Raw genomic sequence first — 22,242 nt, 5'->3', positions numbered from 1 at the left:
ATAACAACTTTTGAACGCAAAGTTCACTGTATCCATGTAATTATGCTCAAGGTATGTTAAATATGGAAAGCACGCTTTGAGTGGAGAAAAACGTTTTTAAAACACCTGTCACCCAGGTAACATGCTGAGCTCAATCGCTAAGCGTCCTCCTTTTGCTCCTCTTTCATCGAGTCTTGAATCTTCTCCCACCCTGGAGCTGTAAGACCCTTCTCCCGGAACTCGTCATCGGGGATGACGTGAATCATCTTCATCCTCCACTTACCCACCCGCAACAGCAACTTATCTTCGTCGAAAATGAACTTATCGGCGGTGTCACTGGCCATCTTGATGGGCGTAAATTTGAGCTCGTCTCCCACACCTCCGCTCAATCTCCCGGGGATGCCTCCCACATACGCGCCGCCAGACTTTGAAATCAGCTTGTGGCCCTCAGTCTTCGATGCGACGAGTCCGCTGTGATAGAGTACCGCGCCAAGGTTCTGACCATAAACAAGCGATCTCGGCAGAGAAATCCTAACGCTGTCAGGGTTCTCATACGTAGCGTGAGGAGCCATCTTATTCAGCTGGTTACTCTTGAAATTGCTGGGATGACTCGGATTTTTTGCTTGTGGATTATTTGCTTGGGGTACGTCCTTCATCAGCGACGACAACGAGACACTCTTGTTGCCGACGGTATTTCGATGAAGGGTTGCTACCTCCTGGGCTGCTTTGGGCCCATGAGCCAGCTCTACGAACTCCGCAGCAAGAAGATGCTGTGCAAGCCTTTTTGAGGGCTCCTTCATGTGTTCTTCAACAACCTTGCGGATGGTCGATGTAGGTACAAAGGTAAAGAGCTTCAGGTAACGCTCGACGTCGCTGTCTGCGGTTTTGACAAAGTACTGCACCATAAGTCAGCTGGATCATCAACCGTAATCATGCAAATACATACTCCATATAGATCAAAGCTGGAGGTCATGGAAGGATCCATCCAGATGGCATTCCCGGCACTTTTCCCTATTTTCTCGCCTGAAGCCGTTTGGAGAAGTGGAACAGTCATTCCATGTGCGGTGAAGTGGTGTTCATCCTTTTCGTCCGCGGCGTGAATCTTAAGATGAAGAGCAGGGTCGCGTTCGTGCTTGCGAATGGTGTTCACGGCTTGAACGCCTGTAAGGATGTTTCCAAACTGGTCAGCGCCGCCAATCTGGAGCTGGACCTTGTTCCTCAGATACACCTCCCAAAAGTCCCAGGCCTGAAGGATTGGATATGAGAATTCGGCGAACGACATGCCCTCTCCACGCTCCTCGCGGATTTTGACCCTGTGCTTGGTTAGTAATGACCTCATGGGCGCGCATGACTAACTCACGTTTCTCGGCCAAGCATGGGACCAATTCGGAAGTGGGTGCCCAGTTTTCCCATTACCTCCACAACTGAGACTTTGTTGTGCCATGTATTGTTGTTGGTCAACACTCGTCTCCATGACCACTCTCGCTCGTAGCCGTATTTGCGGCCTATCATTTCGACGCTTTCCCACAACTTCTTGAGCTGGATGTGCATCAAAGCCATGTTGGTTTTCCTTTCATCAGAGGCTTGCTTTTTCCGCTCCGTGGTCCTGCCCTCTGGGTCTCCAATTTTGGCCGTAGCGCCACCAAGAAGTGTGACGGCTCCGAAGCCGTGCAAGTACATCCAGAATATGACCATGAATGGCAGCATATGCCCAACGTGCATAGAGGGAGCAGTCGGATCGACGCCGCAGTATGCGCCGATGCGCTTTTCGTTCATCAGTCGTTCGAGAATTTTCCGGTCACTGAGACAGCAGTGAATTAGCAGAGAAACTGCGAAGTAGGTGTGGTACCCACGCAGTGGTCTGGTGAACGTAGCCCCGCTCCTCAAGGAAATTCAAGAAGCTCTGCTTCTTTCCAGCCTCGATTTCCTTGCATTTTTCTTTCCATTCAAGTTCCGCCTCGAGGGTCTTGCGCAAATAATTTTGGGTAATCTGGCGGGCAAAGGCCGGTAAGACGCGCCCTTGTGACGCGCATTTTCTGCAGACATAGACCCCCGGACGGGATCCACGCTGGAGAAGTGCCCCAGAAGGCATTGGACGTGGCAGACAGGTTTGGGAAGAAGAGTGTTGGAAAAGCAATGGAGGCAACGCGACGGCGGACCTACCAAGCACTAGCTGCTGGGCGGTGAGCGTCGGAGTGTGCGAGCCGAATCCCGACGGTCCGCCTCCGTCCCTGACCCTTGCCCCGCATCTCTTGCATCACCAAACGACCGCTGCCAAACAGTTGGGCGTCAAGAGCCTCAACCGTCCACCCGTTTCCTACATCGCACTCTCTTCCCAAAAACATATTGTGCCGCTGAATATCTCAAGTCTCATCTTTTGCCTCGTGATAATCCTACACCTTCATCATGTTTGCAAACCTCGTCTGCTCGCCTCCGCTCGGCCAAACAACAGTCCTAGCCCCGGGCACCCAATCAGTCCATTTTACTGCATTGCTTGAATCGGATCCGGCCTCGCATCGTGATTGGGAAGTCGCACTATGGCACAACTTCAATCAGGAGTGGAAAAAGCTCGTTCTTGAAAAGCATGAGAGGCCGCTGTCGACGGTATTCTTCTTCTGCAATAGCCGCTCACCAGCATCTCTAACAACAACCAGCTGGTCGTCAATCGCCCCGACTCATGTAACATTCGCCGCCACTGGTTCTCTGCGAAGCTCAAAGGGCGGCGCGACCGCCCAGTGTCTTTCACCATCACCTTCAGGAGTGGCCCGACAGAGCCATGGAAGTGGGCGAATGAGCAGTTCTCTTTCTCGGACGGCCACCTGGTCTTTCAAAACTCATCCCTCAAAAGTCATTCTTTGAACCAATATCTCAGTAATATCAGTGACAGCCTCCAAATTGATCAGGAAGCAAGCCAGACCTCGAACACCTTGCTCTGGACAGCCACTGGGAAGGCACCACCCGCGTCTGGAGATCGCTCGGGATGGCGTACCTTTACCCTTGGAAAACCGACAGACGTGAGGAAATGGTTTGCACTGGTCCGCCTCTGGAGCCCCTGGCTTGCCCCGCGCCACGGCAAGGGCGATTTTGCTCCAGACAAAGAGGCAGTCCTCGCCTCGTTCCAGCGCGATGATGGTGACCATGTTGTTGTGCTGGCTGTCAGCGGAATCAACAATGTCCTTACTGAGCTTGTTCATGATGGCCAAGGCAACGTTGTTATCCGCGCTCGCAACGATGGTACAGATGAAGAGGAGTCGACCGTTATCGTTTGTGTCGCCAAAGAGTTTGAACTGGCCAACTCTGCCGTCATGTATCACGCTCGCCGCATGGTGATGAAATGGGACAATGTGTACAACGACCTCGAAGCCGAGCTGCGAGAGTTGAAGAGCAAAGAAATCAAACCAGAGTGGCTGGAACACTGGTACGACGGACTGACCTACTGTACATGGAACGGCCTTGGTCAAAATCTTACCGAAGATGCGATTTTTAAAGCCCTCGAGTCTTTGGAAAAGAATGATATTACCATTACAAACCTGATCATTGACGACAACTGGCAGTCTCTGGACAATGAGGGCGCAGGACAGTTCCAACGCGGCTGGATGGAGTTTGAAGCAAACAAGCAAGGATTTCCGCAGGGCCTCGCCTATACCACCTCTGAGATCCGCAAGCGATTCAAGAACATTTCTCACATTTCCGTATGGCACGCGATTCTGGGCTACTGGGGCGGCATATCCCCTGACGGCTCGATTGCCAAAACCTACAAGACCATCGAGGTGCAAAAGAAGGATGGCGTCGCCGGCGGTAAAATGCTAGTTGTTGACGAGGAAGACGTGCCGCGCATGTACAAGGACTTTTACTCATTCCTTCAAGTCTCAGGAATCGACTCTGTCAAGACCGATGCCCAATTCTTCCTGGACGAGCTTGATGAAGCCATCCCACGAAGACGTCTGATCCAGACGTACCAAGATGTGTGGACGATCAGCATCCTTCGTTTCTTCGCCGGCAAAGCAATTTCTTGCATGTCACAGGTGCCCCAAATCCTGTTCCATTCGCAGCTTCCCACAAATCAGCCGCGCATCATGGTCCGCAACTCCGACGACTTTTTCCCGGAGGTGCCTGCGTCGCACCCGTGGCATGTCTACTGCAACGCGCACAACTCGCTCTTGACGCAGTACCTGAACGTGCTTCCCGACTGGGACATGTTTCAAACCTCTCACCCCTGGGCGTCTTTCCATGCAGCAGCACGTTGCGTTTCGGGCGGTCCAATCTACATTACAGATGTACCGGGCCAGCACAACATTGACCTGATCCACCAAATGACAGCAAAGACTCCCCGAGGGTCAACAGTCATTCTGCGCCCCAGTCGCATTGGAAAGACCATTGATGCCTACATCGGCTACGACCAGCCAAACCTCCTCAAAATCGGCACGTACATTGGCATGCAAAGCACCGGCACCAGCATCCTGGGTGTCTTCAACACAACGCAGAGACATCTGACCGAACTCCTCTCGCTCGATCATTTCCCAGGCACGGAGAAGGGACACTACGTCGTCAGGGCCCACACGACAGGCCAAGTCAGCGCACCTATCAAGAGAGGCCAAGAATCAGCATTCGTGCACCTCGACCTCCCAGTCCAAGAGTGGGAAATCCTGTCGGCGACTCCAGTGCACTCTCACGACATCAAGACCGGCTCCGTCAAGCTTGCTGTTCTCGGTCTCCTAGGCAAAATGACCGGCGCCGCCGCCATCGTCAACTACGACGTGTACGTGGAGAGCGAAGGCGCCCATCACCTGCGCATCTGGACCAGCCTGAAAGCGCTCGGAACTTACGGCATCTGGATCGAAGACTTGGAGAAGATGGACATCGAGAACCGCTTCATCGCGCTGATTTTTGGCAAGCCGGTCGCGATGCACTGTGTCAAGGTCAAGAATAGCGTGTTGGAGATTGACTTGGTCAGGGCCTGGGAGGAAAGTGACCAGCGGGCTGGTTGGAGCAATGAGGTTGCTATTGAGGTCATTATTCGCTGAGGTGGGCAAGAGTAGGTCGGTGGCCAGAAAAAGGAAACGATGCTAGTTCGGTTTGCCCTGAAGTAACCCCTATCTGACTCTCCTTGATCGCATGTTCCTATTGTCATTCGTCAAAAAGTCTTTCCTGTGCACAGGCTGGCAGCATTGCGTTTAACGTAAGTATGCAAAAATAAAATGTCATTGTTGACCAAGAGCACGAGGCGAATCAACTGAACCGGCGCGTGCCCAAGTCTTATCCAATTTTTCCGTCTTTGGGTTTTGTGATGAGATTAGGGGGAAGATCGGTCGCAAACCAGCCCCTACTAGCAGTCAAGAAAAGGCAAGCACGAATGTCGCAAATGATCGGTATAAATACGCGTGCGACCGGTACCACAGCACACAGCGACGCAGCAAGCAAACGTTTATGAAGGGTCGGTGGTGTAGTGGTAACATGCTCCGCGGCAACAGTCTTTCCCGCGGTCCGTCCCAGGTTCGATTCCTGGCTGACCTGCTGCTAGTTGGAAACTTTTTGGCGGCTCTTCTTTTTTGCTATTGCTGGTTGTGGTGTTGTGAAGTGTGGTAGCGAGCATGTTGTTGTCGTGCCGACGGGAGCCCGGACCCCCTGAGTCCGTCTGTCTTTGCGGATTGGCAGACTAAGTTCAACAAAAGAAACTAGATGGTGATGCAGAAGATTTGATCAAGATATTTTGTGGTATTCACCAAAGGTAAATCTATCAAATACCGCACTCGGCGCTATGATCATTCAAACTGATACGCGACACCGTACTTCTCCGAAGCGATCCTGGCTCCGATGGCCCCAGAACCTGAAGAAATCATTGCACCGAGATGGGTTGCTGCCATAGCAGGTATGTGTGGATCGATGACCCCGCGAGAGCGTTTCTTGTTCAGAAACGGATTCGGGAACTTGTCCTCGTCCACGACGACGGACTTGAAGATGTAGCCCGTCATTCGTGGGAGGTGGACCACAGACTTGATGTAGTCGAAGCCAAACATCTCCTTGAGCAAGTCGTCCTCGGTACTCTTGATGCGTTCAAAGAGTTGCCAGCAAAAGCGGTGCAGGATGAGGTAGTCGTATGTGATTTCCATAAACTCTCCCTGAAGCGTAGGGCCCAGCTGCTTGAGCAGCTGCGGAATGGGTAGCTTTTGCAGACGCTCAGCCCGTGACGGGTCTCGCAGAGAACGAGCCCCTTCGCGACCAACTGGCCGTGAGATGTCGGCCCGCTTGATGGTCCCGAATGGTGTTTCCTGCTCTTCTGGTTCAGACGACCAGTCTTCTTCCCAGGTCACCGTCGTTTCCATGATCTTCTTCAGCTCGTCGGGGGTGAAGTCGACGCGCCGGGATTCGGTGCAGAAGCGGTGCTTCCAGACTCGCATCAAGTTGGCTTTTTCTTTCAATGTCTTTGCGCCGGCTCCAGAGCGCTGGTAGCCGCTGCCGCCGCGACTGTCCTTTGCAAAGTTGGACACTGACACACCCATGTCGATGAGGTAGCGCCGCAAAAAAGTTTCGAAAACTGGGACATCGTCTGTGATCGGTCCGTGGTCTTCTTCTTGGCACATCATGGCTGCTTCCATGTCGGTCCAGACGCCTTCTAGCATCTTGTTCTTCCGGAAAGCCACATATAGATGCTTTGCGCTGACGACTGCGCCAAAAGCATTGGAAATCTTAATACCGAGCTCCTGGAATTTGGCTTGAACACTGTAAATGCAAAGGCCACTTAGCACTGGGTTGTTGACCAGGAGGTATTTCTTCCCCGGCAGAGGCCGGCCAAGTCGAAGGCACGTCTGCACTACTGGGTCGTCTATGAAGTTGTCGTCAATCCATTGAATCAAGTCTCTGAGCACCCCATCGTTTTCTCTTGTCCAATTTTCCGAGTAAAGATTCCTTTCTGCATGAAATTTGAGGTTCATGCTTAGAGACGACTTCACGACATTTAAAGCGTATGCCAATTGACCTGATCCCCGGGTTACGATCTCCCGTAGGCAGTGATGGAGGTCGAGAAAGACTTGGAGAGAAAGGACATTCCATAGTGAGATTTTCTGAGTTTTGAAGACCATCCTCAGACCGCGGGTTAGTTCATCTTCAACGAGAGCGCCGTTCGGGTGTGTTTCCAAGCAGAAGACAGCGAGAGTTGGGAGAAACTGCATCAAGAGGCTCTTGTCTTCCTGATACTTCGCTCTGGCACTTTTGGATCCGCTGTCGCTCTTAGGGTCATACCGGCCATAGTCTCTGGGCCCATTGATCGGGATGTTACCAGACCTCACTTCCTTGCTGAAGGAGTCAAGAAGCTGGTAGGCTGGTATCATTAAATCCTCAGCCTCCTCATAAACTTTGAAATTCAGGTCGTCTGTCGGTCTCTCTCGACGGTCGGGGTCTTGTCTTTTGTTTCGGCAAGTATCATTCCAGATCTTTTCAAGCATCTTGGCAGCACCTCCATGCTTCTTCAACACGTCGGACATGTCCTGCTCCAGCTGTCGTGCGAAATCAATAGCTGTGTTGGAGACCAGCGCTGCTGACAAAGCATGATAGTAGCCAATCTTGAACTCTCCCCAGATATCTTCCTGAAGTGCTTTGCGAATCTTACGGAAATCCTCAATCAACAATGAGAAAGCAAGATAAGCCTCTTGCTCTTCTTGCTGCTGTAAAGCCGCGAGGTCTGGGAGCGGACGTTTGGGAATGACGACATCTGGTGCCTCCTCAAACCTTTGTGAGGGCTCCTCGATGCTTAACCCAGAAAACATGTTGGCAAAATCGACCGTCACATTAATATCAGGCCTTGGCTCCTTCGTGGAGGTCGTCGCGAAGCTTGGACGAAGTACTTCTTTGACCCATTCCAGAACGCCGACGAAGTAAGAGTGACGGTCGTCAGAGTCCACATCCCGGGGTCGGCTGGCGACTACCGTTGTGCTGTGTCGCTTGCGCAGAGAAATTGCCCGATCGAGTGACTCGGCAAAGTAGCGAGGTACTTTTAGGGTCGGCTTTTTCTTGGCGGCGATGAAGTCGGCAAGACTCATGAAATCTTGAACCGAAGAAAAGACGTACGTTTTCGGAGAGGGAGTGTTTGTGGTTGGAGTGGCAACTCCAGGAGCTTTGATCGAACCATTGGCGGTCGAGTTTTCCGAGGCTGGGGCATCTACCTGGGCCTGGGAGTTGCCTTCACTGGAGCCGCAGGCATTTGAGGCGCCAATGTTGGACTCTGCCGTCTCTGCCTTTTTCTTTTTCGCCTTGCTTTTCTTTTTCTTCGCGCGCGGTGCTTGGGCTGCTTCCACGGGGAGCAGGTCCTCGGGGTACCCACACTGGCGGGCGGTGCTCGCGAGCCATGAGGCAACCGTATTAGTGTCTTCTTTGTATTGCTGGTAGTCAGAAGTGAAGAACCTCAGACCGGGAGCAGACATCTTGATAGATTGCTGTGAATTTGCGGATGTTTGAGGACAGCAGAGTGCCTAGGTGTCAAGATGAGAAGATCGCTCTGACTCGTGGACGGGTTGGACTGGTTCTGGATGTCGGACCGTAGAGTAGTCCGTGCTCTCACCCAAACCACCCGACGAGCGAGAGCTGCCCGACAGTCTGATAGATTTGACCAAGAGGAAAGAGTGTATGATGGGCTGCTGTGGGTGGATTTACTCTCAAGTTTTGGTTGTCGCAAAGTTTGCTTCGTGGTTACGAAAGAAGCGAAGAGTTGTGTCACCGCAGCGAACGGCGATCAACAACCATGCTTTGCAGGCAATAGGCAAAGAAGCGAGAAGCTGCATAAGAAGAACACGGCGATTCAGGCACACATATGAAGGAGAAAGTCTCGCATTATGTTTTACTTGCGCCAATGAGTTATCCAGGCCAGGATACCAGAGCGCGGTCGACAATGTCAGTCCCACAGCAGCAACATGACCAATGAGGCATAGCTGATTTGAACGAGTGAGATGAGAAAATTCTCGTGGGAAGCGTTTCCTGCACAAGTGTCCTGCGGCAATCTATGTCGCACTTCGATATTTTCTACTCGTCCTAGCCCGTCAGCTGTCGTTTGTGTTGCAAATCCGTGTAATTTCCCTTGGGCTCAGCTCCGCCAGCATGGTCTTTGCCGGTCACCGTCCTTCTGCCCACCTCAAATCTCTTTTGATGCCCTTCGTCATTGTCTCTATCGCCGAGCAGGGCTTGCCATTTAGTCCAGGACATCCGTCATGCGCCGTCCCAAAAACTTCATCTCCTCTGGGTGCCGACGATGAGTCTTAGCACTTGTATATCGGGCCTTTGTCCCGGGAGGCACCTTCTCTTGCAAGTCTGTCCGCATCGGTGTTGTATTCGCGGGGCACGTAAAAGAGACCAATCAGATAACCTCGATCTTCAAAATCACTTATGAGTTCGTCGAGCAATCGAAATTCTGATCCGTTCCCCACTGGACGACCGCTGGCATTGATGTATCCATTGGCCTGTTTCGAAAGTTGTCAGCGCTAATACCTGTTTGCAACTGCATTCGATCACATGCTGGGCGCATGAGATGCTACACTTGCCTTCCAGCGCGGTAGCCATTGGGTAATAGCATCGACAGCGTATTTACTATCAGTAGCGATGAGAAAGGCCTTGTTGGGTTCTTTATCCCAGCATTCACTGATGGGTTCTTCTTCCAACATTTGCACCGCTTTCAAAAGTCCTTCTTTAATCCCCCGAAGCTCCGCAACCTGGTTTGTTCTTCTGTTGTTTGGGTTCCGAGTGAAGTAGAACCAAAATTGGTCATCGGAAGATTCTCCCATGGCAACACCACAACCAGCTCGAGCATTGGGGTTTCCGTTGTCGAAGCACGCGCCATCTGTAAAAATGATTGGCACGTCATGAGAGAAGTCGTCTTCCGCGGGAGACTGCAGGAAAAAGCGACCGCAATTGTTGCAGGTTTCGATCATCTCATCGAAGTACCAATTGTACTCATCACAGAGGTTCAATGTCTGGCCGTTGATTGTGGCTCCATCTGGCGTTATCCAAGCGTCGTTGTACATTCCTGGTGTGGTGTGATGGTGAGTTGCAAGAACAAATTGCTGATGAGAAGCTTGGTGCCGGAGGTTTAATTGCGGTGTCGGGCAGGACGAGGTTGGTTGTTGGGCCGAATTCACACGGACTGACCAAGCCTTTGCAGCTGATGAGGCAAGAATGGGGTGGACCAGACTTGATTGATTGAGTAGGCGCGTAAGGCGTTTATATGAATGAGGTCAGTACGAAGAATCTCTGCTGAAGGCCAGAATCCATGAGAAGTAAACAAGGTGAGACAGTCGGCAGAGCGCAAGTGCGTGGATACTTCCACCTCTTTCAAAAAGTCTCTTATGTCCAATTGCCAGCAAATTATCGACGACTATGGTGGTGGATGCCTGCGGGTTGTGATTGTGTTTGGACGCGTTGTTGAAAGATGGTGCAAAATGAAGTTGGAGTGGTTCGACATGCGGAAGGACGGTTGGGCTTGAGAGACGCTAAGCCGCTAACGAACCAGGGCGCCTAGATTTTCACCGCCTTCCTGGCCAATCAGAACAGTTCTGCCGATTCCAGCCATTCTACGCGCCTCTCGCGCGACTCGTTCATCAACCGTACAACTCACGCCTGGTTGGGAGGCTTTTGTCCATACACCACATGCCTGTCAAACCGTCAGCCAGATTCTCTACCACAATTGTCGCGCCATCGCCACTTACAGGTCAAACTGCGAATGCAACCACCTGCTCATGATCTCGCTGCGGACCTTAGCCACGACCACGTCAATCTCTTCTCTTCTCCAGCCATGGACCTGGGTAAACAATCGCAGCGTGTATGCTTCAAGCCCCTCAAGCGTCTGCATCAAATTGAACATGCCGAGCTCTTTCTGTGTTCTGGATTAGAAGCGCTCAAAAGGTCGACATTTTCGTACCCCGCCTTACCTTGTCCTTGTCCTTGGGCCATGGTCCAATTGGGAACTTGATCCTCTCATGGCGCACATTCACGAAGCCTTGCTCTTTCATCCAGCCCTCCAGCTGCGGACCCGGCCTTGGATCACGGCCAATCTTACGCGACGCTTCCAGCCAGAGCATGATCCATTTGTAAATCTCCGTGTTTGGATTCATCGAATCATCGTCAGAGTAGTAGAGGAGATCGAAATCCTGGAATTCGGCCCACCCTCCTGGTTCAAGGTTGCTATGCGGGTAGTCGTCAGCGCTTATGACTGATGATGTAGACGCTGAGGAGCTGACTCGTATATGTTCTTCACCAACTTAGGCCAGTCCCCAATGGACGACACCATGTATCGCGAAAAGATGAAGTCGAATTTCTTCTCGTAATACCACGTGTCTTCGACGTCGTCGACGTGGAACCTCACATTTGTAGGCTGATGCATCTGTCAGCAGCGGTTCCGAATGAAGTGCAGCTATGCTCCACTTACGACCCACGATGGCTGCTCGGGGCTCAGGTCGTTGCCAAAGATTTCAGCCTCAGGGAATTCGTCCCCTGGTCATAGTCAGCAGCGTCTTGGTCGCAGCCAAAATTGACAAACCCATTTCGATAGCCCAGATCCCCGTTCCGGTTCCGATATCGAGCACACGCTTGGTGTTCTTCGAAATCGGAGCCCGGTAAATCTTGTCTCCAAGGACCTTTCTGAACATGAAGTGCATCATATTCAATCTCTCTAGCTCTTTCTGTCCAACAGCATTCCCCGTCAACGCGCGTCCTAGCTATACGAGGCTGACTGCATACCTCGTCATTTGGCATGATGTACACTACAGCAAGTTTCAGCAATCCCGAGTTGGCAAAACACGCATTTGGGCTTCTTTACTGCCGGCACGATAAGCATGATACCTGCGCCCATTTTCTTCTGGGTAGTCGACCACGCTGGAGGTGAGCGACGCGGAAAATTCGGAACTGAGACCAGCAGGACTGCGTCAGTTTAGGATTCCGAATCCACGATATCGCAAAGGTTCCACGGACAGCTGGTCGCCCACGTCTCCCAATGCCGAGTCGTCATCTCCTCCCAAGTGCTGGTGGACAATCAGTCCATATCCTCAGAGCATTCAGCTTGAGCAAGCATACGTCGGGGTCGATTTCAAGAATCGCCGGAGCGGGTGTGGTCGTCTCTTGAGGCTGGGCCATGACTGCAGCTCGCCAAAAACGGATTCACGAGAAAAGCGAGAGACGACGCGATTGACAGGCGAGACGGTCAATAAATCATTCGGCAGCTGCAGTATCTAATCGGCTATTGATAAAATTTCTGGAGACTCATCTCCGCAACTGAAGAAGGTGGAGTGTGAAGACTCCACGTCCTTCCCCAACCGACTTTAGTCCGCGGCACAGCAAGATCGTCCCGGCCCTTGACGCTTTGGGCGACTGCAGCAACGCGCCACCGTCCGCGTCGACAACCTGACAACACTGCAAACCACAGCTGAGCTGGCGACTTTCACCGACCGAGACAGCCGGCGGATCAATCGGCTTCACGAAAAACGCACGAATGGGAAGCGGAACCGACAATTCATTCAGTCTCACCCGAACGAATCCGCTAACGAAAAATAGGGTATGCAGTCAGCAACAGCAGCAACCCTCCCACCACAACCGTGCTTATGGGGTAGCCCGACGGATCTGCCCGAGCCAGCCCGCCCGCTCTTACCCACGCCCTGAACCTTCATCCTTCCCTCCAACTTTTGTCCAGCAGGCACTGCTTGAGCTCCGACAGCCCGGAACCTCAGAATCCTCGTCGTCCATCATCCTACCTTAGACGATCTCCGTGCCGACTGAAACTTAGAATCTAGACCACGGATCGTTGACCTCGGCGGACAGGAAATCGAATGGGACCTCGCGGGGTCCAAGCCAGTAATCGTCGGAAGGTACATACGTACTGGCGTCGTCAAAGAGCGACTGCTTCTCCGAATTCTTCCTGTCCCATTCTTTGACAATCGCCATGTCTTTGGCCGTCTCTTCCAACCAACGGTCAAAAGCTATGCTTTTGATTTTGGCTGGAGGGCCCTCTCCAATGAGGAATTTCTTCTCGTCATCGAAGAATTGGCGCTGGCGGGAGGCGTCCTTCTCATCGAGCATTGCGACAGTCTTCTGAATGAGCATGTGCACCATCTCGAGCTTGAAGTCGAACGGTGCACTTTCACGAGCACATTTGGCGTGCTGGGTCCATCCGCTGTATCGAACCGAGGCGACAGGAATGTACAGCATTGCGTTGCCGGCGGACTTTAAGCCATCGACTTCGGGTACTGTGCGCATCATCGTGTACACGGTGCGCGCTCGGTACGAGACGCGCTTATAGCCCTTCTTCGTCATCTTCTTGTACTCCTTCACTGACGGTGGGAAGGGGTCTCGGCGCAGCGTCTCAAACGTGACGCCGAAGTAGTAGGGTGCCGCGGAGCTGAGTGGCCATACGTTGCTAGTTTGCACTACCACAGGGGACCTGTCAGTTGCTTGATATGGTCTGACGCTGATCTGTTCATGTTGAAGGAATTGTGAGCGTCACGTACCCATCAAGTCATCCACAGCGCTTTCGTACACCTTCGATTTGCTTGACTTCGAGGCGCAGCCGCGGAGGAAGCACGGCTTGGACTTGGAGTTACTGGAGGACAATAGGTGAGCAAAGCTTGCACGACACAAAGCAATTGACAGTGTAGGTACCCACCCCATGGCGAGGATCTGAACAGGCGGGATGAAATTTTTTGGACGGGTCTGGCTTCGGTGGTGGCAGCACCCTCGACTCTTGACGGACCCCTCATGGCAGTTATAGGTCCCCTCGAGATCTCTCCTGTGCCCACACAACCATGGTACAGTACAAATATTGCATCAAAATTGCTCAACCTAGGGGGAGGATGAGAAACGAGTGGAGCGAGCTGTTGGTGAGCCCATCCCTTGGTCCATCTCCTCTCCTCGTTGAAAAGCGTCTGTCATCCACGTCTCTCCCTTGCTCGCCATCGGCCATCTTCGAACCCCATCTCTGGCTCACTAACAGCCGCCATCGCTGCCGTCGCTGCCACCACGGCTGTCTTTTTATACGTCACGTACGCCAGTCTCCCAAGGCCGATATGTCGTCCGAGGTGGTCGAGTGTACCGCCCAACGGGTATGCCGCCGACCGGCAGCGCGGGCAGTGGAGGAAGTTCAGGAGGCTGCACCTGGATGCCGAGACCACGGGGAACGGATCGGTGCGAAGAGACGGACCGGCCGCCGTCACTATGGGCGTACGACGAGCTGGTCGCGCCGCCGTGCCAAGTAGACTGGCGCTGGAGGCCGGCGCGTGTCTGCTGTTGTTGTTGCTGCTGCTGAAGCAACTTTTGCTGTTGCTGTTGGTGCTGGAACGACTGCTGCCGGGACAAAGAATGGCCGCGCTGCATGCTAGGGGGTCTGGTGGATTTATTCGTCGCCGACGAGGGCGTCCTGCCCAGACGCAGCTTCTCGCCGCGGCGCATGCGCTCCTTGAACTCGGGACCAAACATGCCGCCCATGACCATGGAGATCTCGCCAAGCAGCATGTGGGTGAGGCGCGCCTTGATCTGCACGTCGACGGTCGAGTGCCGCCAGCTGTAGACGGACGGCGTCGAGAAGCTGCTCTCGTACAGCGGGACGAAGCTGTACGCGTGCTCTCCCGTTGGCGTCAGGACCGTCCGCCGCGTTACCAGCCGCCCTACCCACCGCACGTCCCACTGGTTGCGGTCGACGCTATAGCCCTCGTTGAACGGCCGAATCGACACCTTGACCGACGTTTCCCCTGGGTGTAGAATGGCTGCGTACGCTGTGCACAAAAGTCAGAAACTGACCTTTAAACTGCTGCATCCCAGAAGCTTCATAGGAGAAGGGTCGCGTACTCATAATCTCCTTCTCAAATGTAGCAATATGCGCCTCGTTATACGGGACAACGAGATTATTGCCATTGCTCCCTCCCGCTGCCGCTCTCTCTGCAGCAGTAATCACACTGTCAGTGCGTCGATGCAGCGTCTTCTTCCCATTGCCATTGCCATTGCCATTGGGCACAGCCGGCAGCGGTGCATTGCTGCGGACGCTCCTCGACGCGGTCGAAGCTTCGCTGTTGGAGTCGGGGATGGAGGGCGCCTTTTCAATCAGCCGCCGCGGTGGGGGACCATCATCCGGCGTGGCCGCCCCCTTGCCGCAGCATGACAGACCACGACCCCTTGCACCCCCTCTTTTCTGTTGTTTTTGTTTTTCGTTCTTGTGGTGGGCTTTTTCTGATTGTGAGGACTTGGGGACGGACTCGGCGTTACTGCTCGAAAAGGTAAGCAATTGGGGCCCATCATTGATAAAGAGATGTGGAAATCCAGGGTAGAGGGGTCAGCCAATGGGGGTGTGGGGACGATTGACAGGAGCGGACACCTACCCCATTTCAAAGCTAGCAAATTGGGGAACAAAGGGAGGGACGAGAAAAGATTAGGAAAAAAAGCAACAACGAGAGGCGCGGAGGCAGGTTCCGTCGCACGGATGGTATATAGTGAATTTGCCTCGGGCGCCGCCTACTTGTTGACATGCATATGGGGCGCGGCACTCCTCGACATAAGCTTTTCTGTATGTGCGCAAGACACAAGAGAAAAAATAATTGATGACAGCGGGAAAAAGAAAAATTGAAGAAGGGCTACTACGAATGGGAAGGGGAAGGCAAGCTAAAGGGATCGGACGGCAGAACAGACGACAACACGTGAGTTGAGTTGGCAAGCAGAAGCAGCATCATCATCATCAGAGACCTACTAGCTTGTAGGCGGAAGGTCTGGCCGTTGCGCAGTGCAGCGGGCAGCAGCTCAGCCAGCAGCAGGCCCAGCACCAGCACAGCCAAACAGAGCTGCGCAGCAGTGCGCAGCAGCCCAGTGGCCAGCCAGACACGGTGAGTGAGAAGCAGAGGCCGCTCGTAGTGTGAGGCGATGGACCCACCACCAACAGGAACAGTGCTGAAGCGCCGATCTTAAACTTTCCGAAAATGACGTACATGGTGTGTGGAGGACCACTGGGGGGAAAGAGAGGCGGTGAAGGAATCTGCTGTACGGATACGTCTGTGTCTATTCTGTATAAGCCCCCTTTTTTCTCTTTGCCTGTGTGTGTGGCTCTTCCTAACGGCTATCACCCTTGGCAAAGAGTAGGGAGCAGCAGCAGCAAATGCATGGCGGCGGCCGCGTCGGTCCTGGGCGATGATGTCTCCGTCTTACGCCTTCCCAACGGCCGAGCCGGGCCAGTGCGTGTGCCAGCCGAACATGTGCTAGAGTGGCCACTCCTCCTTCATCGTCATCCACCGAAGAGCCCAGGTTCCCGAATAATATCTTGAGGTGCATATTTCGTCAAGGGCGTCAGCGCCATGGTCTGAAGCTATTCCGTTTACGTCCAACCGAGTGTTCGTCGTCTTTCCCGAACGAGTACTTTTGCTGTGATCAGGCCCTGTGGGGCACAACCTTTTTCCTTTGGCACTCCCAATCTTCCCCATGCCAACTCCCGTCCAACCTAAAATCATCTTCGCTTCCGAGCAACCTTTTCTTCGTCGCGGCTCTGCCTCGTCTTCCGTCTCGCAGCAGCAGCAGGAGGAGTTGCACCTTCTGCTGGCGGCTTTACGCGTACTGCCATTGTACGCCACCGCTGCTGACGCTTGTCGAATGCGAACTGCACGACCCACGCGGGCTGCCGCGGGCACGACGAGGTTTCGACTTCAGCTTCCGGTTGTCGTTGCCCCGGACAATCGAGATTGAATGACCCGTCCTCATAGTGCATGATTTGCGAGTAGACTGGAGCAAGACAAATCAGGCGAATCCATAGGCCAGGACTTTGAGGAATTGCACGTACTAAGGAGCTCCTGCGGTGCGACTTCTTTTTCCTCGTGGCGAGCTGAAGTGCGAGATTTCTTGGGCTTGGAGCTAATGATGCTGTGGGTCGGCACGGTAAGCTTTTGCCGTTACGTGAGGCCGGGAATTGCGTGCCGGGAGTCATCATACCCCATGTTTGCGGTTGTCTTCGTGGTGGAGCCAATGTTTTGGTAGAGCGTGATGAGCGTGCGGGGAATTGGGAAGAGCAAAGATAAAGTCCTCGCAAGGGAGGAAAACTTGAAGCGTGCTTGTTGGCGCGTCAAGTTCTCCGACTTTGGACCAGACGTAGCCATGGCTCAACAGTCCGGATTGCGTTTGGCTTGCGACCTCTCGCTACGGCCCGGTCCCGAGCATTGTCTTGGCAGCGTTGTGGATGAGGTGTTGGGGGCAAAGAGCCAAGTCCAGTGACGGCAACAACATTGGCATTCCAGCTCAATATGATGGTCATTCTCGTCGCCAGGAGGAAACGCCGGTGGTCCTAGTCCGTGGTCATGGTGGAAGATGAGGTCATCCCGAGCCAGCTTGGGTGGATGTCGTGAAACTCAGCCCCCTGACCAATGGCACACAAGCCATCACAGAGCAGTCTTGAAGAGATCATTTTGCACAGCCAGATCGTAATCGTGAAAAGAGATGGCTGGAATATAAGAAAGCAGATGAGTGCCCAGATTGACCAAGGAAGCGCAAGACGTTGCAGCGGGATTCGCCCTGAGTCAGCAGCCGTCAAGAGCAAGGGAAAGTGATCAAACTGAGATCCGGGTCCAACCGTCCTTCACATTGACGGCAGTGACAGACTGGCAAGATTTTGGCCCGACAGTTGCATCGGTCTAGAGGGGTCCGACAAGAGACGACGTGAGGAAAGAAGGAGAAAACAGCAGGGCTTCCTCTCCTCGCCAGTAGCTAGCTTTTCCCTTTTCGTCCTAGCGAATTCTCGACACGGATAAGCACTGAGAAGCTGACAGTCTCCATTCGTCCATCTGGTCGCTCCATCGAAATTCTCCAGCCACCGCAAAAAATCGTGTGCCGGCAGCCGTCGTGTTATAGAAACTCGTGAACGCTACAAGTCGCGAGATGCCGCCGCGGCACGAGCAAACCCTTGGCCGAGTGATCCGGGCCGTCGCTCAGCAGGGCAGCTCCCAGTCTGGCACGCGGCGCGGAACCGGCTCGCTCACGGTGCTGACAACCGCCCGCCGGGCAGCAACACAGTGTCGCAGGGCTCCATCCTTGAGTCACTGGGAATACCGGTCAAGACATCCCAGCCTTTTCGACGTGCCGACGGGCAATTTTTAGAACTGCTTTGCTACCTGACCCGAATGTCATGCAAAATCTATCGACGTCTGAGACCTTGGTTTCCCATTGTCTCCCGCAGACGTTGGTTGCGGGCGCATGTCATGTTGAGTAGCAGCCGTTGCTTTTGCGCAAGACCTCGGGCATCGGTTCGCATCCGCTCGTTGAAATCGTGGCTTGTGGCTTTGCGCAGGCGCTGTCAAAATGCCAAGTTCGCCGCAGCAGTCCGTCGCGACGCTTTCGAAGCCCGATGATAAGGGTGCTTTCTTGACTTGGGAACTAGGGGATCAAGTGACTGCTGACTTGGCATCTGGCAGGCGGAGAATCCGTCAAGACGGCGTCTTACTTGACACAGAGGCCAAGAAGGTCCCTTTCTTCTTGACAGCTCCCTGCCGACGATAATGAGACAAACAGCGTCTCAACTGGGGGCGGCGGCGACGGCTCCATCATAGTATCGAAGCGGAGAAAAAGAATATCGAGAAAAAGAATTTCTTGGACGGCATGTCCTGGGCGGCGGCATAGCGGGGATAAAGCATGATGACGGCGGTGGGCGCGGGTTGACCGGACGGAGCTCTATCCTTGTACAAGCTCGCTCAAGCTAGTTGCCCAATTCGGAGAAGTGATGGACAGGGCAGGCAGGTCATGTACAGTCTTTTTTTCGCGTGCGCTCCATCACGCGGCATTTCTTCAATTCTCTCTGGCCTCGCGATCCCCTCCTTCGTTTGGTTTGCCTTCGAGCGCCATCGCTCTCTCTGTTGTCTCAAATACGACCTCGCGGTGCTCCCGACGAGCTCGCCGTGACCAAGGAAAAGCCAACTGCAAACTGCGGCGTGAACGAACATTGTGGGGCACCTTCTGCAACTCCAATTCGCTCTGCGCCAGCCTCACCTTTCCGTCTGACGTCTAAGAAACTGCGCATGAGCTGTTGGATCCCTTTTTCCATCTGATTGCAACTCACGTTACCCTCCGACTCTTCCTCTTCGCAAACATCATGGGGCGACGACCATCAGACCGCGGCGCAACACGAGCGACAACCCTCTTCCTCATAGCCATCGCGATCCTTGTATGCACGGTATCCGCAGCACCGGAGCCAAAGGCGAACCCCGAAGCCGTCGCGGAGCCAGAAGCAGTACCAGAAGCAGTACCAGAGGCAGCGCCAGTCGCAGCGCCAGAAGCAAAAGCAGATCCAGAGGCGGAAGCAGATCCAGAGGCAGACCCGCAAAGCGCCACCGTGAATAACAACGGCAACACATACGCACCCTTCTCTGGAGCCATCTATATCGTCGGCGACGGAGGGACCCAAATCACGAGCGCATCCCAGGCTCAATGTCCCGCGAATGCTGGACAAAGTTGCAGCACCATCGGATATCCAAATTGGTTCGTTTACCCTTCAATTTCCAAGCTCTTGACTATGCGAATGCAAGTGGGAATGAAATGCGACATGGAAGGCGAAAAAAGAGGCGCGTGGATCTGAGCTAACACCATTTACTCACAGGTGCTGTCCTCAAGGCAACACATGTCAGTACATTGCGCAATCGGGCGTGTGCGGCTGCTGTCCCAGTGGCTCCACTTGCTCAGGACATGTCGATCAGTCGCAAATCAAGACCGTCACTGTTACCGTCTACCAGACGCAGACGCAGTACGTTGGCGGCCAACCAAACACGGTGTGCTGCGGTGGCGCTGTGGGCGGCGGCACTTACTACACCACGACTCAACCCAACGCGTACGTAGGCGCCGGAGGAGGCGGCTATCTTGGCAACAACGGCGGCAACCAGTACAATGGCTACTGCAGCACCCTGTACGCGGAAGGACCCGGCCTCCCAACGACGCGCGAGGGAGCTTGCGGAACGATTTTGGTTGTAAACGATGCACCGAGAGTTGGTGGTGGTGGCGACAGAGGTTGGTACGGGTGGGGTGTCCCGGTTCTTGCAGCCGTCAATCTCGCTTTCGGGGGTTTGGGCGTCGGACGTGCTAGGCGATGGTTCGCATAACCGGCATGCGTCTACACATACGGCGTTTTGGCGTCTTCGCTCTCTAGAAAAGAAGAGAGAGCGCGGTGGCGTTTCGGTCATACCATGGGGGGTTTCGTTTGGATATCCATACCTTGTCCTGTGAATAGTATGTGCTTTTAGTTGCAGCAAATTGTCATCGAAAGTTTTATCATTCCACTGAAGGGGGCAATCGGAAAATCATGCACGGCGTGCATTCGTCGTTGACTGCTGCTAATTCGCGAACTCGAAAGACAGTTGCCTTAATTGCCCTTCTTGGCCTCTTCTTCGTCGCTCTTCGGCACCGACACCATCTTGGGGACGCTGACAGCATTGAGACGGCGGAAGGCCTGGAGGTATTGTCAGTAAGTGTTCCAATGTCGCCAAAAATCTTCTCCGCGTCCGTTGCATGTGAGCAACAACTACAGTAGGCGCAGCTCCAGAGCGTTACGCACCAGCCACGGCGTAGTTTCCCAAACCCAGCTCCAACACCAGAAGCCCCATGCAATGCTGTAGTTGGCCCACCAAAAGGGATTGGCCAGAGTCCAGACACTACTCACATTTGCAATGCTGCTGTCTGGCAAGTTGCCATCCCACTTGTCCTCCACCCTGCTAATCTTGCCCGAATTGTCCGTGTAGATGTTGACCACTGAAGCAATTACTGTTTCTTTTTTGATTCCCTTTAGGACATAGCGAGTCTTCAAATCCATGACTATCGGGTTCCCGGCAGACGTAACCTCGTGCGACAATCGCTCGATTTCGGAGAAGGCGCTCTGAAGACCATACTACGACATGATGTTGTGATTAGCGCGAGGCGCAGCCAGAGTCGCTGGCGAGCATACCCATTGCGGCTCGTATTGTTGCCTGCCCTGGGCCTGTGTCAAGGGATCCTCAAACACGGCATCGTCAGACCAAAGCCTGAGCTTGGCCAGGGAGGGCCGTCCCGCGAAGAGATCCAAAATGCTACCGACAATCGTCTTTTGCTGATCAGAGAGCTCGACGCCTGGCTTTGTTTTGACATCGGTGTTTTCGATGTTGAGGTTGTCTGCGACGTCAATTGCCAATCCCTTGTTGCATCAGACAAGGTTGACCAACCAGTAGACATGCTTGCGGAAGTGGTCGGACTGTACGGCAGTCTTGTAGGCGAAAAGAGAGGTCTTGTAAGAGGTTGAATTGAACGAGGAATAAGTCGACGCATGGAGGAGTCGAAGAGGTGCTGGTAGTAGTCGAAAGCGTGGAAGCGGAAGCAGTTGTAGGCGCATGTATCTCAGTCCCAGACGTCAGAGGCTCAGAGCTGTTTGCCCAAAAGAGCCTAGACCTTGCAGAAGTCGTGACGCAATGTTAGCGTTCCTCCCGGATCCTACGAAGGGATCAAGATTCCCATCACCCGAGATCCAGGAATGAACGAAACCAGGCAGCTAAAGCTCGATGGCGCAAGAACCCGAGAGTTTGCGCTCGAGGCGAACGTCAGGGGTGCTGCACCGCACACATCCCATGACCTCGAGTTGAAGGCTTCTGCCATTCCACCTTACGCCGAATTCTTTTCGTGGCCAGCTGTCGCGACTGCCAATATTTCTTGCTCGAGCCCAGGCACATGCACACATTGAATGCCATGTCCCTCTAGCTTTGCCCTTCCGACGTTTTCACCAACAAACTTCTCCGGTTCTTTGACCCCGAGATAGACTTTCGTGATGCCTCCCTTGCCATTCGAGCGCGTCTGGATAATACGGTCGGCGCAAGGCAGATTTCCGCTCAGCCGAAAGTTGCACGGCTCCATGGTGGTGTAGATGACGGTTTGCTCGGGGAGTGTTTCGCCAATGCGTTCCTCGGAGACGTTTGCGGCTGTTGCGTATTTTTGCAGAGCACATTGCTCTGCATGAGTGTTGCCCTCAAGTTCAAGCGTATAGCCTGTAGCCAAGATTTTGCCATTACTTTCGTCAACGAGCAGAGCGCCAACACAGAAATTGGTAGGCTTCGGAGGCGACTTGAGGGCTTCCGCAAGTGCCAGACGCATGTAAGCCTTGTGGTCGAAACGGGAGGATGGGGTAATTAGATCCGATGACATTGTTCAAGCGAGAAAAGATGGCAATGATCAAGAGGATAAGTTGATTCAATGTCGCAAAGGTGAGTGTGAGGCTTCGTTGTGGGGAAGGTGCGGGCGCCTGTTAGCACGCGCGTCGGGAATAAGCTA

General features: G+C 53.6%; 9 protein-coding genes and 1 non-coding gene across 10 annotated transcripts; 3 read left to right on the top strand and 7 right to left on the bottom strand.

The window, feature by feature from the left end:
- Positions 1-137: 137 nt before the first annotated feature.
- Positions 138-2,071, bottom strand: BKA78DRAFT_247690 (tyrosyl-tRNA synthetase; the record flags this gene model as incomplete). The annotated part of the gene is made up of 4 exons (XM_066884317.1): positions 138-875; positions 926-1,292; positions 1,340-1,780; positions 1,833-2,071. 4 exons carry the CDS (start codon positions 2,069-2,071, stop codon positions 138-140), a joined length of 1,785 nt encoding a protein of 594 aa, XP_066746999.1.
- A 314-nt stretch (positions 2,072-2,385) lies between these two features.
- On the top strand, positions 2,386-5,003 carry BKA78DRAFT_330683 (raffinose synthase protein-like protein Sip1; the record flags this gene model as incomplete). Its single annotated transcript, XM_066889803.1, has 2 exons — positions 2,386-2,583; positions 2,634-5,003. 2 exons carry the CDS (start codon positions 2,386-2,388, stop codon positions 5,001-5,003), a joined length of 2,568 nt encoding a protein of 855 aa, XP_066746998.1.
- Positions 5,004-5,390: 387 nt separating this feature from the next.
- BKA78DRAFT_310060 (uncharacterized protein) lies at positions 5,391-7,911 on the bottom strand. Its single transcript, XM_066888081.1, has one exon. It carries the CDS (start codon positions 7,740-7,742, stop codon positions 5,742-5,744), a length of 2,001 nt encoding a protein of 666 aa, XP_066746997.1. The 5' UTR covers positions 7,743-7,911; the 3' UTR covers positions 5,391-5,741.
- Positions 5,412-5,493, top strand: BKA78DRAFT_t60. The gene has a single exon. It is a non-coding gene; the product is annotated as a tRNA-Cys (tRNA).
- Positions 7,912-9,192: 1,281 nt separating the features above from the next.
- BKA78DRAFT_106226 (ribonuclease H-like domain-containing protein) lies at positions 9,193-10,376 on the bottom strand. Its single transcript, XM_066882174.1, has 2 exons — positions 9,507-10,376; positions 9,193-9,425 (listed from the first exon to the last, which is right to left on the bottom strand). The coding sequence occupies exons 1-2, from the start codon at positions 9,984-9,986 to the stop codon at positions 9,225-9,227; spliced, it is 681 nt and encodes a 226-aa protein (XP_066746996.1). The 5' UTR covers positions 9,987-10,376; the 3' UTR covers positions 9,193-9,224.
- Positions 10,280-12,267, bottom strand: BKA78DRAFT_106004 (S-adenosyl-L-methionine-dependent methyltransferase). The gene is made up of 10 exons (XM_066882172.1): positions 12,031-12,267; positions 11,929-11,978; positions 11,777-11,862; positions 11,698-11,720; positions 11,498-11,639; positions 11,387-11,451; positions 11,199-11,332; positions 10,890-11,142; positions 10,668-10,834; positions 10,280-10,612 (listed from the first exon to the last, which is right to left on the bottom strand). Exons 1-10 carry the CDS (start codon positions 12,088-12,090, stop codon positions 10,573-10,575), a joined length of 1,020 nt encoding a protein of 339 aa, XP_066746995.1. The 5' UTR covers positions 12,091-12,267; the 3' UTR covers positions 10,280-10,572.
- A 1,530-nt stretch (positions 12,268-13,797) lies between these two features.
- Positions 13,798-15,020, bottom strand: BKA78DRAFT_106001 (uncharacterized protein). The gene is made up of 2 exons (XM_066882171.1): positions 14,791-15,020; positions 13,798-14,717 (listed from the first exon to the last, which is right to left on the bottom strand). The coding sequence occupies exons 1-2, from the start codon at positions 14,792-14,794 to the stop codon at positions 13,978-13,980; spliced, it is 744 nt and encodes a 247-aa protein (XP_066746994.1). The 5' UTR covers positions 14,795-15,020; the 3' UTR covers positions 13,798-13,977.
- Positions 15,021-18,959: 3,939 nt separating this feature from the next.
- BKA78DRAFT_106261 (uncharacterized protein) lies at positions 18,960-20,264 on the top strand. Its single transcript, XM_066882175.1, has 2 exons — positions 18,960-19,440; positions 19,559-20,264. The coding sequence occupies exons 1-2, from the start codon at positions 19,055-19,057 to the stop codon at positions 20,052-20,054; spliced, it is 882 nt and encodes a 293-aa protein (XP_066746993.1). The 5' UTR covers positions 18,960-19,054; the 3' UTR covers positions 20,055-20,264.
- A 50-nt stretch (positions 20,265-20,314) lies between these two features.
- BKA78DRAFT_351364 (uncharacterized protein) lies at positions 20,315-21,156 on the bottom strand (the record flags this gene model as incomplete). The annotated part of the gene is made up of 4 exons (XM_066891154.1): positions 20,315-20,401; positions 20,612-20,836; positions 20,894-21,096; positions 21,147-21,156. The coding sequence occupies 4 exons, from the start codon at positions 21,154-21,156 to the stop codon at positions 20,315-20,317; spliced, it is 525 nt and encodes a 174-aa protein (XP_066746992.1).
- A 423-nt stretch (positions 21,157-21,579) lies between these two features.
- On the bottom strand, positions 21,580-22,116 carry BKA78DRAFT_248674 (cytidine deaminase-like protein; the record flags this gene model as incomplete). Its single annotated transcript, XM_066884411.1, has 1 exon — positions 21,580-22,116. One exon carries the CDS (start codon positions 22,114-22,116, stop codon positions 21,580-21,582), a length of 537 nt encoding a protein of 178 aa, XP_066746991.1.
- Between the last annotated feature and the right edge of the window lie 126 nt (positions 22,117-22,242).

Source organism: Phyllosticta capitalensis (assembly GCF_038381095.1).
Source record: "Phyllosticta capitalensis strain CBS 128856 chromosome Unknown BKA78scaffold_3, whole genome shotgun sequence".
In the NCBI taxonomy this organism is placed as follows: Eukaryota; Fungi; Ascomycota; class Dothideomycetes; order Botryosphaeriales; family Phyllostictaceae; genus Phyllosticta; species Phyllosticta capitalensis.
The sequence above is the reverse complement of the archived record's forward strand: the minus strand, read 5'-3'. Positions and strand labels throughout refer to the sequence as shown.

Coding starts and splice junctions, on each gene's coding strand:
- BKA78DRAFT_310060 (XM_066888081.1), bottom strand. CDS start 7,742: ATGTTTTCTGGGTTAAGCATCGAGGAGCCCTCACAAAGGTTTGAGGAG.
- BKA78DRAFT_106226 (XM_066882174.1), bottom strand. CDS start 9,986: ATGTACAACGACGCTTGGATAACGCCAGATGGAGCCACAATCAACGGC. Junction 9,426..9,506: donor AATGGCTACCGCGCTGGAAG/GCAAGTGTAGCA, acceptor CTTTCGAAACAG/GCCAATGGATACATCAATGC.
- BKA78DRAFT_106004 (XM_066882172.1), bottom strand. CDS start 12,090: ATGGCCCAGCCTCAAGAGACGACCACACCCGCTCCGGCGATTCTTGAA. Junction 11,979..12,030: donor TTCTTGAAATCGACCCCGAC/GTATGCTTGCTC, acceptor ATTGTCCACCAG/CACTTGGGAGGAGATGACGA. Junction 11,143..11,198: donor TTGGTGAAGAACATATACGA/GTCAGCTCCTCA, acceptor CTACCCGCATAG/CAACCTTGAACCAGGAGGGT.
- BKA78DRAFT_106261 (XM_066882175.1), top strand. CDS start 19,055: ATGGGGCGACGACCATCAGACCGCGGCGCAACACGAGCGACAACCCTC. Junction 19,441..19,558: donor ACCATCGGATATCCAAATTG/GTTCGTTTACCC, acceptor ATTTACTCACAG/GTGCTGTCCTCAAGGCAACA.